Raw genomic sequence first — 12,500 nt, 5'->3', positions numbered from 1 at the left:
TATAATCAGTTAGCGCCACCCTGCCAAGCAGAGTGAACCCCACTTCCTGTGGACTATGTCATTACCCATGACCAAGATAATCATACGAGATAACTTGGGGGCATAACCAACCATTAAGGTCGTTAGAATTTCATGAAATGTATTTTGAAACGCGAAGGGAGGGGAAAAAAAAAAAATTGAGAAGTCATGAGGGCTTGCCAGCAGACATGAACGCATGGTGCGTTCACACCAGCAGACGTGTGAGTGTGTGGTGAGGTGACACCAGGAGACAGTATGTGGTCAGATCACACCAGATGTGTGGTAGGGTCGGGCCAGAACACAGTATGTGGTGATCACACGTTACAGTCAGATGTAACGTGTGTGTGTGTGTGTGTGTGTGTGTGTGTGTGTGTGTGTGTGGTTCAGCTGCTGCTGCTGCTGTGGCAAGTGGAGGCTGAGGCCATCGACTGCATCATGCACTGTTGACCAAGCTAAGGCCAGGCCAAGAGCTTCCGCCTGCTGAGTATAGCTGTAGATGGTCAGGTGTTGTACTGGTGGTCAGGTGTTGTACTGGTGGTGTGGATGGTTAGGTGTTGTACTGGTGGTGTGGATGGTTAGGTGTTGTACTGGTGGTGTGGATGGTCAGGTGTTGTACTGGTGGTGTGGATGGTCAGGTGTTGTACTGGTGGTGTGGATGGTCAGGTGTTGTACTGGTGGTGTGGATGGTTAGGTGTTGTACTGGTGGTCAGGTGTTGTACTGGTGGTGTGGATGGTCAGGTGTTGTACTGGTGGTGTGGATGGTCAGGTGTTGTACTGGTGGTGTGGATGGTTAGGTGTTGTACTGGTGGTGTGGATGGTTAGGTGTTGTACTGGTGGTCAGGTGTTGTACTGGTGGTGTGGATGGTCAGGTGTTGTACTGGTGGTGTGGATGGTCAGGTGTTGTACTGGTGGTGTGGATGGTCAGGTGTTGTACTGGTGGTGTGGATGGTTAGGTGTTGTACTGGTGGTGTGGATGGTCAGGTGTTGTACTGGTGGTGTGGATGGTTAGGTGTTGTACTGGTGGTGTGGATGGTCATGTGGTGTACTGGTGGTGTGGATGGTCAGGTGTTGTACTGGTGGTGTGGATGGTCATGTGGTGTACTGGTGGTGTGGATGGTCAGGTGTTGTACTGGTGGTGTGGATGGTCAGGTGTTGTACTGGTGGTGTGGATGGTCATGTGGTGTACTGGTAGTCTGGGGGGTCAGGTGTCGTGCTGCTGGTCGCACAACGGTACGACCATAATATACGACGTTAGGACCATTTGGTATGATGGCGTTATCCTTGGCCATGACACTCTCGTATGACCTCAAGGGTCGTATCCTAGTGCTCAAGGGTCGTATCCTCGTGTTCAAAGGTCGTACCTTCGTGCTCAAGGGTCGTATCCTCGTGTTCAAAGGTCGTACCTTCGTGCTCAAGGGTCGTATCCTCGTGTTCAAAGGTCGTACCTTCGTGCTCAAGGGTCGTATCCTCGTGTTCAAAGGTCGTACCTTCGTGCTCAAGGGTCGTATCCTCGTGTTCAAGGGTCGTACCGTCGTAAATGGGTAGAATGGTTTACACCGCCGGAATTTACAACGGTAACAAGGTATGTTCAACTTTCCGACCATTGACAGGCCCTATTTTTTTTGTGTGTAAAGGGCCATGTGGGTGTTGTATTCAGATCAGGACCAGACACTGGGGTAGGTGGCCACTGACGAACACCAAGGGCTTGGTCACACACACTGAGGGAAGATGAAGTTACATGAGGTGAATTTAATGAATTGTAGACGGTGTCGGAGACGAGGCTGTTGTGGTCTTCATAGTTTGTTTCTATGAGGGATTCTTGGTGTGAGAGAGAGAGAGAGAGAGAGAGAGAGAGAGAGAGAGAGAGAGAGAGAGAGAGAGAGAGAGAGAGAGGCGCGCGCACTTCATCAGCTTTGTTGGTCATGTGGTATAATTTGGTCGGCTCCCATTGTAGCCTGGTCAGTATGGTTTGCGTGTTCGTGTGTGTGTGTGTGTGTGTGTGTGTGTGTGTGTGTGTGTGTGTGTGTGTGTGTGCATAACGGTAGCCTGTAGCCGGCACAGGTGTGGTGGTGGTGGGGCCCAGCGATGCATGTTATACTTGAGGCGTTTGGGTCAACACGAAACCCCATCATCGGTTGGTCACTCACGACTCTCGAGAAGGCAGCCAAGCCGCCTGCCCCTCCCCCATATCCGTTAGTCCAACCCCGCGCGCAACGTGCTCTTACGTCCTCTCCCTCCAACAACCTTACCCAGGTCACGAAGGAGGTGCCAGGGCAGCGGAAATCCTTAAGACTCGGTGTCTGCAGAAGCTGGATGATTCGTGGAACCTTTGGCCTCTGTTGTTTCAGGGTTTTATGGACCGTATGCAGCTGCATAGTAAGGTCGAGGGTAAGAGTCCTTGGGTCTACTCCAAAGACGTAAATGCTTTGGCCAGTGTTATGTGAGTTTGTGATGTCTTCCACCATCACATACAGCCTCGAAAGGACCCCAATGGTCTGCTGCTCTTTGACTTTCTTTGTATTCCTCTGTATATCTGTGGGGCTACATGCAATAATTCGAGTTAGATGGATTACGCATATATATATATATATATATATATATATATATATATATATATATATATATATATATATATATATATATATATATATACAACATTTTGAGGGCTGGAAACATGGGTTATATATAGCTTAGGTCTATATTGATCCTAAGAGCTATATACAGTATAGCTTAAAAGGTTATATTTTTTGACAACTGGAAACTAAATTTTGAGGGCCAAGCCCTCATACCCAAGGGGTCGTACCGTCGTGCTCAAGGTGTCGTACCGTCGTGCTCAAGGTGTCGTACGTCATGATCAAGGTGTCGTACCGTCATGCTCAAGGTGTCGTACCGTCGTGCTCAAGATGTCGTACCGTCATGCTCAAGATGTCGTACCGTCGTGCTCAAGGGTCGTACCGTCGTGCTCAAGGTGTCGTACCGTCGTGCTCAAGGTGTCGTACCGTCGTGCTCGCTCAAGAGTCGTACCTTTGTGCTGAACGGGGTCGAACCAGTGTTTCTGACATAAGACAATCGTTTTTAAAGGTTTTTTTCCGTTTATTATGACCAACATGACACACAGAGAGATTTCCTGCGTCACGAACCGGATTTAGTTTGATTTAAAAACAGGTTGTATTGCCTCGCCCGAACGAAACGGTCCGACATTCTCCTTATATATATATATATATATATATATATATATATATATATATATATATATATATATATATATATATATATTCCTCCTTTGGTAAATACCATTTACACTAAATATTATCAATCCTGTAAATGAATCTGTAAATAAATGATACCGAGGATTAGTTGATTTTGATAAATCCGATTGTAAATCCACCAAAATCCATAGTTTTTTTTTCTTTATTGATGAGATGAAATAGGGATTGTATATATCAATTTTTTCTTATCACAGGTCAGCCTTGTTAACACTAGGTGGCTGGATGTGCCGCTCGTTGTGTAAGTCCTGGAAAATGTAACTTGAAATTGGAACATGTTTCTTGTACCGGGACTTGAAGGTGAACAACGGAAGGCCCGGGTCCGTGTATTGTGTGGGTTCATGTTGAACTGACCAAGCAACTATCTTACTAGCCAGCCAGCCAGGTAGCTAACGAGCGAACCATCTTCCTAGCCAGCAAGCCAACTAATTAGCGAGCTAACTAGTCAACCAGCTATCTAGCTAGCCAGGTAGCTAACGAGCGAACCATCTGCCCTAGTCAGTTAGCCAACTAAGTAGCGAGCTAACTAGTCAACCAGCTACCTAGGCAGGCAATCATCTAACTAGCAAGCCAACCAGGTAGCTAACGAGCGAACCATCTCCTTAGCCAGCCTTCCAACTAACTAGCCAGCTTGCAAACTAGCGAACGAACGAAATAGCCAGCCCGTCAGATAGCTAACGAGCCAACCAGCTAACTACGCAGCCAACGACAGATGTTTGGTTAAGACAGATGCTTATATGTATGGAGGACGAGTTGGATGAGCATATATATATATATATATATATATATATATATATATATATATATATATATATATATATATGTGTGTGTGTGTGTGTGTGTGTGTGTGTGTGTGTGTGTGTGTGTTTCAGGGAAAAGTCTCTCTTTATCTGGAGGAGTAGATGTATTGGAATTCTTCGTATCTGGATAGTCAGCACATTACCTGGATGGATAGTCAGGCATTTCTGAAGTAGATAGACGTAGTGGATAGGAACCAAGATTGCTGATATAAACGTTAGATTACCTGTCAGGTATGTGGATAAGACGAGTGTTGAACAGGTGTGTAGGTAGTTCGTTAAAGATATTTAAAGCGTTTTGAACTGAACACATAACTGGTTATATTACATTATCATTCAGGTGAGATGCATAGACATGACCTGTGAGTAAGTTACGGGTGTGCTGGTGTTGCCAGTTAGTAACGTCGGGTGTACTAACTTTACCAGTTAGTAAGGTGATGTGTACTAACTCTACCAGTTAGTAAGATGGATGTGTACCAACTCTCCCAGTTAGTAAGGTGGATGTGTACTAACTCTACCAGTTAGTAAGGTGGATGTGTACTAACTCTCCCAGTTAGTAAGGTGGATGTGTACTAACTCTACCAATTAGTAAGATGGATGTGTACTAACTTTACCAGTTAGTAAGATGGATGTGTACTAACTCTACCAGTTAGTAATGTGGATGTGTACTAACTCTCCCAGTTAGTAAGGTGGATGTGTACTAACTTTACCAGTTAGTAAGATGGATGTGTACTAACTCTACCAGTTAGTAATGTGGATGTGTACTAACTCTCCCAGTTAGTAATGTGGATGTGTACTAACTCTCCCAGTTAGTAAGGTGGATGTGTACTAACATTCTCATTTAGTAATGTGAGGTGTACTAACTCTACCTGTTAGTAAGGTGGAATGTACTAACTGGTCCTGTTAGCGAGGCAGGATGTCCTAACTACCAGTTAGTAACGTAATAATTTTGTTCCCTCTTGACGGGGGAAACTCGTTCGAATTGACTGGTCATTAGCCTGGATTGGGGGGGCAGGGGGGGGGAGAGAAGGGAGGACTGGGACGCGCCCTGAGAGCAAGTTAAACTGTGACTTTGTAGAGAGAGAGAGAGAGAGAGAGAGAGAGAGAGAGAGAGAGAGAGAGAGAGAGAGAGAGTAGGAGGGAGGGAGGGAGAGAGCGTGTGTGTGGTTGTGGTGGAGGGTCAGAGGGAGCAGGTAGCTCAGGTAGGCCTGTGGTATTGTAGGCCTAAAACTACGGCGGCGCTTACATGGACACGTCCGCCGCGCCCCGCCGCCTCCGTGCCATCTGTCACGTACGAAAAGGGCCTCCAAGGGGTCGTGCCGTCGTCCTCAAGGGTCGTATCCTCGTCCTCAAGGCTTGTCCTCAGGGGTCGTACCTTCGTTCTCAAGGGTCGTACTTTCGTCCTCAAGAGTCGTATAGTCCTCAAGGGTCGTCCCGTCGTACCCAGGATGTATCACACACTCGAGGAAGCCATGAGTATGTGTGTGTGTGTGTGTGTGTGTGTGTGTGTGTGTGTGTATGGCAAGGTACCACCTGCTTTGCTTGGCCTTCCTGACCTTTCAGTACGCTGCAAGCACCTCACCTCACCACCAGCAGCAGCAAGGCACTGGAGTGCTGGTGGTGCATGGCCTGAATCTCTCTCTCTCTCTCTCTCTCTCTCTCTCTCTCTCTCTCTCTCTCTCTCTCTCTCTCTCTCTCTCCGGACTTATTACAGGGTCGGTCTCTTGACCCTCGCCTCGTCATCGTTTGACCTATTGCTTGACGTCTGAATGACACCTGGACTACCTCCTGGAGGAGAGGGGTTAGGTTAGCTGGGCACGGTGTTCCCCCACTTGCGTTCGCCATGACCTACCTGGTCTCCCACCTCCACCAAGAGACATGTCGGCAACACTTTTGGTTTGAAGTATCCATATTTTTTTTTTTCCCGTTCCCGTACTTTGTTGCTCATTCGACCAATGGTCGGCTGGTAAGGTCTTGCCATCTGTCGCCCGTCCATAAACTCTTCACATCACTTCTGGAACCACTGGGCCACGAGCACGCAAACTTGGCCAGGAGCAAACTTGGGGTGGTCACCCATTTTTTCATGGTTGTAATAACAGGTGGCCCCAATCACCGTGTCCTAGATGGACGCTATTGCACCAATAATCATTTCTTCCAAATAGTCACAACTTTTTCCCTGTCTGCTCAGAATAGGCTCAACTTTCAACTAGATCTCTTGAGATATGAAGGGCATAAAGACAGGCCATCATACCCAAGGGTCGTCCCGTCGTGATAATGGGTCGTACTGTTGTGCCAAGTGGCTTAAAACCAGCTAATGTAGGATCCTTATCACTGGTGAACACTTTGGAACGTTGATGGAAACAGTTTTGGCGATTTTATATGGAATTCAATTGTTTTATGATGATAGACTTGTTGTTATTATATATATATAGTTGGCCACCTTATGTGTTGCGTAGATGGTGTATGTGTGGCGTAGGTGCTATAAGTGTTGTGAGGCGTGTATGGGCGTGTATATGGCGAATGATAAGGTCCTTCATCCCTTGAGCACAACGATACGACCCTTCAGCACGACCCCGGGGGTACGACCCTTTAAGCTTACGACAATATTGATGTCTTCAGGGCCTTTTGGATCTGTCTTTAATTCTTGTACCATACGAAGACACCTCTCTCTCTCTCTCTCTCTCTCTCTCTCTCTCTCTCTCTCTCTCTCTCTCTCTCTCTCTCTCTCTCTCTCTCTCTCTTTTTGGGCCCCAGGTGCCGGGTGTATTAATGATATATATATATATATCTTCTCCCATGTCGTTCCAGGGCTCGGACCCGCGACTACAGACGTGTCGTGGTAAGCTGCAGAATCGTCGCTCCAAGCTGAACCAGGAGATCAACAAGGAGCTCATGCTCAGAGCTGGGGCTGAGAACCTGTATAAGTGAGTGTTGCATGCTCTTCCTTTTTGAGTGAGGGCTGTTGACAGGAGGGATCAGAACCTCTGAAATATTGGTGTTGACAAGTGGGATCCGAACCCCTGTAATGCTGGTGTGAAGATGGGAGATCAGAGCCTCTGTAATACTGGTGTTAACAGGGGGATCAGAACCTCTGTAATACTGGTGTTAATAGGGGGATCAGAACCCATGTAATACTGGTGTTGACAAGGGGATCAGAACCCCTGCAATACTGGTGTTGATAGGGGATCAGAACCCATGTAATACTGGTGTTGACAGGGGATCAGAACCTCTGTAATACTGGTGTTAAGGTATTAACAGGGGGATCCGAACCTCTGTGGCAATGATGTTATTTCGTCGTAGTTCAACCATTTCAACTTGTGTGTTCAGCAAAGCCTCCAAAACCTTTCCGTCTCTCGACCCAGTAGACCTGACTGGATGTGATTATTCACCCGCACTCGCGTGACCCTCCAAGACATTTGTAGTTTCAAAGCAGCGCACGTAATCCAGCCATAGAACCAGATCAGCTTCATGTATTCCCAGTGTTTACCTGTTGAACACCTTCCTTTCCTTGATGCCTTGGCTAAACGCATTCCAAGAAGACATTGTTACTCGTTATCAATATGATTTTAAGATCATCATTTCTCGGACGACACATAGACAACATATTTCATTGTGTGTGTGTGTGTGTGTGTGTGTGTGTGTGTGGCAGTGAGGCTAAATGGTCATTAGAACAGGCCTTCCCGCATATTGTGGTTTAGGAAAACTGGCTCCAGTAATGCTGCGATTTGACGCGCCTACCCGTATGCTCAAAACTAAACCAACCCAAGTTAAATAAGCTTTGACGGGCTTTTTTTCGCTTGTCGTACTTAAGCTGGAATGATCCTAGTCATATAAGCTTTAGCGTGCCTTCCCGCGTGTTGTAGTTAGCCTAGATTGAGCCAGTTCATGTCGGTTTTTAGCCTACATTAGCTGGCTCAACTTACCCAGGTAGGTTTAGCGTGCCTTCCCGCGTGTTGTAGTTAGCCTAGATTGAGCCAGTTCATGTCGGTTTTTAGCCTACATTAGCTGGCTCAACTTACCCAGGTAGGTTTAGCGTGCCTTCCCGCGTGCTGAAGTTTAGGCTAAACTGACCCAGGTAATTTGGGGGTTTAACGCGCCTTCCGCGCGCGCTGTTGCCATATCGGCCACAGGGCCTGCTAGCCTCCCTCCCTACCTGCCTGTGGCCTCCCTCCTTACCTGCTGCTGGCCTCCCTCCCTACTGTCTGCTGGCCTCCTCCCTACCTGTCTGTGGCCTCCCTCCCTACCTGTCTGTGGCCTCCCTCCCTACCTGCCTGCTGCCTCCCTCCCTACTGCCTGCTGGCCTCCATCCCTACCTGCCTGCTGGCCTCCATCCCTACCTGCCTGCTTGGCCTCCCTCCCTACTGTCTGCTGGCCTCCCTCTACCTGCTTGCTGGCCTCCCTCCTACCTGCCTGCTGGCCTCCATCCCTACCTGCCTGCTAGCCTTCCTCACTACCTGCTTGCTGGCCTCCCTCCCTACCTGCCTGCTAGCCTTCCTCACTACCTGCTTGCTGGCCTCCCTCCTACCTGTCTGCTGGCCTCCCTCCTTACCTGCTGCTGGCCTCCCTCCCTACTGTCTGCTGGCCTCCCTCCCTACCTGCCTGCTAGCCTTCCTCACTACCTGCTTGCTGGCCTCCCTCCCTACTGTCTGCTGGCCTCCCTCCCTACCTGTCTGTGGCCTCCCTCCTTACCTGCTGCTGGCCTCCCTCCCTACTGTCTGCTGGCCTCCCTCCTACCTGTCTGCTGGCCTCCCTCCTTACCTGCTGCTGGCCTCCCTCCTACCTGTCTGCTGGCCTCCTCCCTACCTGTCTGTGGCCTCCCTCCCTACTGTCTGCTGGCCTCCTCCCTACCTGCCTGTGGCCTCCCTCCTTACCTGCTGCTGGCCTCCTCCCTACCTGCTGCTGGCTCCCTCCTTACCTGCTGCTGGCTCCCTCCTTACCTGCTGCTGGCCTCCTCCTACCTGCCTGCTGGCCTCCCTCCCTACCTGTCTGCTGGCCTCCCTCCCTACTGTCTGCTGGCCTCCTCCCTACCTGTCTGCTGGCCTCCCTCCTACCTGTCTGCTGGCCTCCCTCCCTACTGTCTGCTGGCCTCCTCCTACCTGCCTGCTAGCCTTCCTCACTACCTGCTTGCTGGCCTCCCTCCTTACCTGCTGCTGGCCTCCTCCCTACCTGTCTGTGGCCTCCCTCCCTACTGTCTGCTGGCCTCCTCCTACCTGCCTGCTGGCTCCCTCCCTACCTGCTGCTGGCTCCCTCCCTACCTGTCTGTGGCCTCCCTCCCTACTGTCTGCTGGCCTCCTCCTACCTGTCTGCTGGCCTCCCTCTACCTGCTTGCTGGCCTCCCTCCCTACCTGTCTGTGGCCTCCCTCCCTACCTGTCTGCTGGCCTCCTCCCTACCTGCTGCTGGCTCCCTCCTTACCTGCCTGCTGGCTCCCTCCCTACCTGCTGCTGGCTCCCTCCTTACCTGCTGCTGGCCTCCCTCCCTACTGTCTGCTGGCCTCCCTCCTTACCTGCTGCTGGCCTCCCTCCTTACCTGCTGCTGGCCTCCTCCCTACCTGCCTGTGGCCTCCCTCCCTACCTGCCTGCTAGCCTTCCTCACTACCTGCTTGCTGGCCTCCCTCCTACCTGCCTGCTGGCCTCCGTCCCTACCTGCCTGCTGGCTCCCTCCTTACCTGCTGCTGGCCTCCTCCCTACCTGCCTGCTAGCCTCCCTCCCTACCTGCCTGCTGGCCTCCATCCCTACCTGCCTGCTTGGCCTCCCTCCCTACTGTCTGCTGGCCTCCCTCCTTACCTGTCTGCTGGCCTCCCTCCCTACCTGCCTGCTAGCCTCCCTCACTACCTGCCTGCGGGCCTCCCTCCCTCCCTGTATGCTGGCCTCCCTCCCTACCTGCCTGCTGGCCTCCCTCCCTACCTGTCTGCGGCCCTCCCTCCCTACCCTGCCTGCTGGCTCCCTCCCTACCTGCCTGTAGCCTCCCCCCACTACCTGCCTGTGGCCTCCCTCCCAAACTGTCTGCTGGCCCCCCTCCCTATCCTATTTGCCTCCCTCCCTACCTGTCTGTGGCCTCCCTCCCTACCTGCTTGCTGGCCTCCCTCCCTACCTGCCTGCTGGCCTCCGTCCCTACCTGCCTGCTAGCCTCCCTCCCTACCTGTCTGCTGGCCTCCGTCCCTACCTGCCTGCTGGCCTCCCTCCTTACCTGCCTGCTGGCCTCCCTCCCTACCTGCCTGCTGGCCTCCCTCCCTACCTGCCTGCTGGCCTCCCTCCCTACCTGCCTGCTGGCCTCCCTCCCTACCTGCCTGCTGGCCTCCCTCCCTACCTGCCTGCTGGCCTCCCTCCCTACCTGCCTGCTGGCCTCCCTCCCTACCTGCCTGCTGGCCTCCCTCCCTACCTGTCTGCTGGCCTCCCTCCTTACCTGCCTGCTGGCCTCCCTCCCTACCTGCCTGCTGGCCTCCCTCCCTACCTGCCTGCTGGCCTCCCTCCCTACCTGCCTGCTGGCCTCCCTCCCTACCTGCCTGCTGGCCTCCCTCCCTACCTGCCTGCTGGCCTCCCTCCCTACCTGCCTGCTGGCCTCCCTCCCTACCTGCCTGCTGGCCTCCCTCCCTACCTGCCTGCTGGCCTCCCTCCCTACCTGCCTGCTGGCCTCCCTCCCTACTTGTCTGCTGGCCTCCCTCCTTACCTGCCTGCTGGCCTCCCTCCCTACCTGTCTGCTGGCCTCCCTCCTTACCTGCCTGCTGGCCTCCCTCCCTACCTGCCTGCTGGCCTCCCTCCCTACCTGCCTGCTGGCCTCCCTCCCTACCTGCCTGCTGGCCTCCGTCCCTACCTGCCTGCTAGCCTTCCTCACTACCTGCTTGCTGGCCTCCCTCTACCTGCTTGCTGGACTGCCTGCTTGATTGACACTTGACCACCATACACTCTTGTTTAACTCCTGCTGCTTTTGTTTATCTGTAATTTTTGTGGATGTTTTACCCTTGTTTGCCTGCTACTGCTTTTGTTTGTGGACGTTTGTGGCATGTATCTGCTGCTGCTGGCGCTGCTTTTGTTTATGGATGTGTGTGTGTGTGTTACCATATTGTGTCTGCTGCTGCGTTTGTTTGTGGATGTTTGCGTCACCTTCGTTTGTCTGCTGAGTCTGCTTCTGTGTGTGGATGATCGTGTGTGCTGCCCTTATCACATGTCTAGCTATCAGCTGTTCTCTGGAGTGGCCTTGTTTAAGCAAGTCTGTTGTCCTCATTTGTTATCTTGTGGCTTGTATTTCTGCTTGTTTTTGTTTGTTCTTTGCTCCGTGTGTTTGTTCTCCCGTTGCTCTCCAGTCTAGTGGGGAGGGATGCCATTCGTTTGTTGTTTTGTTTGAGCTTTCTGTACTTACCATCTGTGTTACACATGCTCCAGTATCCATTCTTGCCGTCTGCTTCAGCGTACTCGCTCTGTCATTTCAGATTAATGATTTCAGTGGTTGTTAGGCGGGGCTGGCTGGCTGAGTCGCGTTTTCTGTGGAGTTTCAAGAATGCATTGATGATCATGGTTGTTGGGGATTTGGCCACTGGATTCATTAGTTAAAGCCATCATTCCCCAGGAAGAGAAACAGACTGGTTGTCTCTGCCTCACATTACAGCAGACTGTATTTGCAGATCTCTCTCTCTCTCTCTCTCTCTCTCTCTCTCTCCAACCTAAGAAAGACAAGGGCTAGAGAGAGAGAGAGAGAGAGAGAGAGAGAGAGAGAGAGAGAGAGAGAGAGAGAGAGAGAGAGAGAGAGAGAGAGAGAGAGAGAATCATTACAGAGTGCTTTTCGTTGACATGGCATTATATATCGGTTGTCGATGGAGTTATCGTTTAAGCTGCTGAGTATGCAAGGTTTAGTGGTTTACCTGCGAGATATATGAGGTTTAGTGGTTTACCTGCGAGATATACAAGGTTTAGTGGTTTACCTTCAGTCTCCGTACATTGTTTTCCACTTACAGTATGTGTGTTCCCCTTACATCGGCTGTATCTCTTCTACATTAGGTGGGTGTTTTCCCCGTACATTTAATGTTTCCTCCCCATACATTATGTTTTCCCCGTACAGTATGTGTGTTCCCCTTACATCGGCTGTATCTCTTCTACATTAGGTGGGTGTTTCCCCCGTACATTTAATGTTTCCTCCCCATACATTATGTTTTCCCCGTACATTAGGTGTGTACTCCTTACATCGGCTGTACCTCTTCTACATTAGGTGGGTGTTTCCCCCGTACATTTAATGTTTCCTCCCCATACATTATGTTTTCCCCGTACAGTATGTGTGTTCCCCTTACATCGGCTGTATCTCTTCTACATTAGGTGGGTGTTTCCCCCGTACATTTAATGTTTCCTCCCCATACATTATGTTTTCCCCGTACATTTAGTGTTCCCCCCCATACATTATGTTTTCCCCGTACAGTATGTGTGTTCCCCT

At 50.9% G+C, this 12,500-nt stretch overlaps 1 protein-coding gene across 2 annotated transcripts in view; it reads left to right on the top strand.

Moving 5' to 3' along the window:
• Positions 1-12,500, top strand: part of Rhp (GTP-Rho-binding protein rhophilin) — a 117,317-nt gene that overhangs the window by 66,165 nt on the left and 38,652 nt on the right. For both annotated transcript variants that reach the window (XM_071679304.1, XM_071679305.1), the window contains exon 2: positions 6,890-7,005. In XM_071679304.1, coding sequence (XP_071535405.1) covers positions 6,890-7,005 — 116 coding nt within the window. The remainder of the gene's footprint in view (positions 1-6,889; positions 7,006-12,500) is intronic.

The sequence above is a fragment of the Panulirus ornatus genome, chromosome 29, assembly GCF_036320965.1.
Source record: "Panulirus ornatus isolate Po-2019 chromosome 29, ASM3632096v1, whole genome shotgun sequence".
Lineage (NCBI taxonomy): Eukaryota > Metazoa > Arthropoda > Malacostraca > Decapoda > Palinuridae > Panulirus > Panulirus ornatus.
This window is presented reverse-complemented; position numbering and strand designations above follow the sequence as displayed.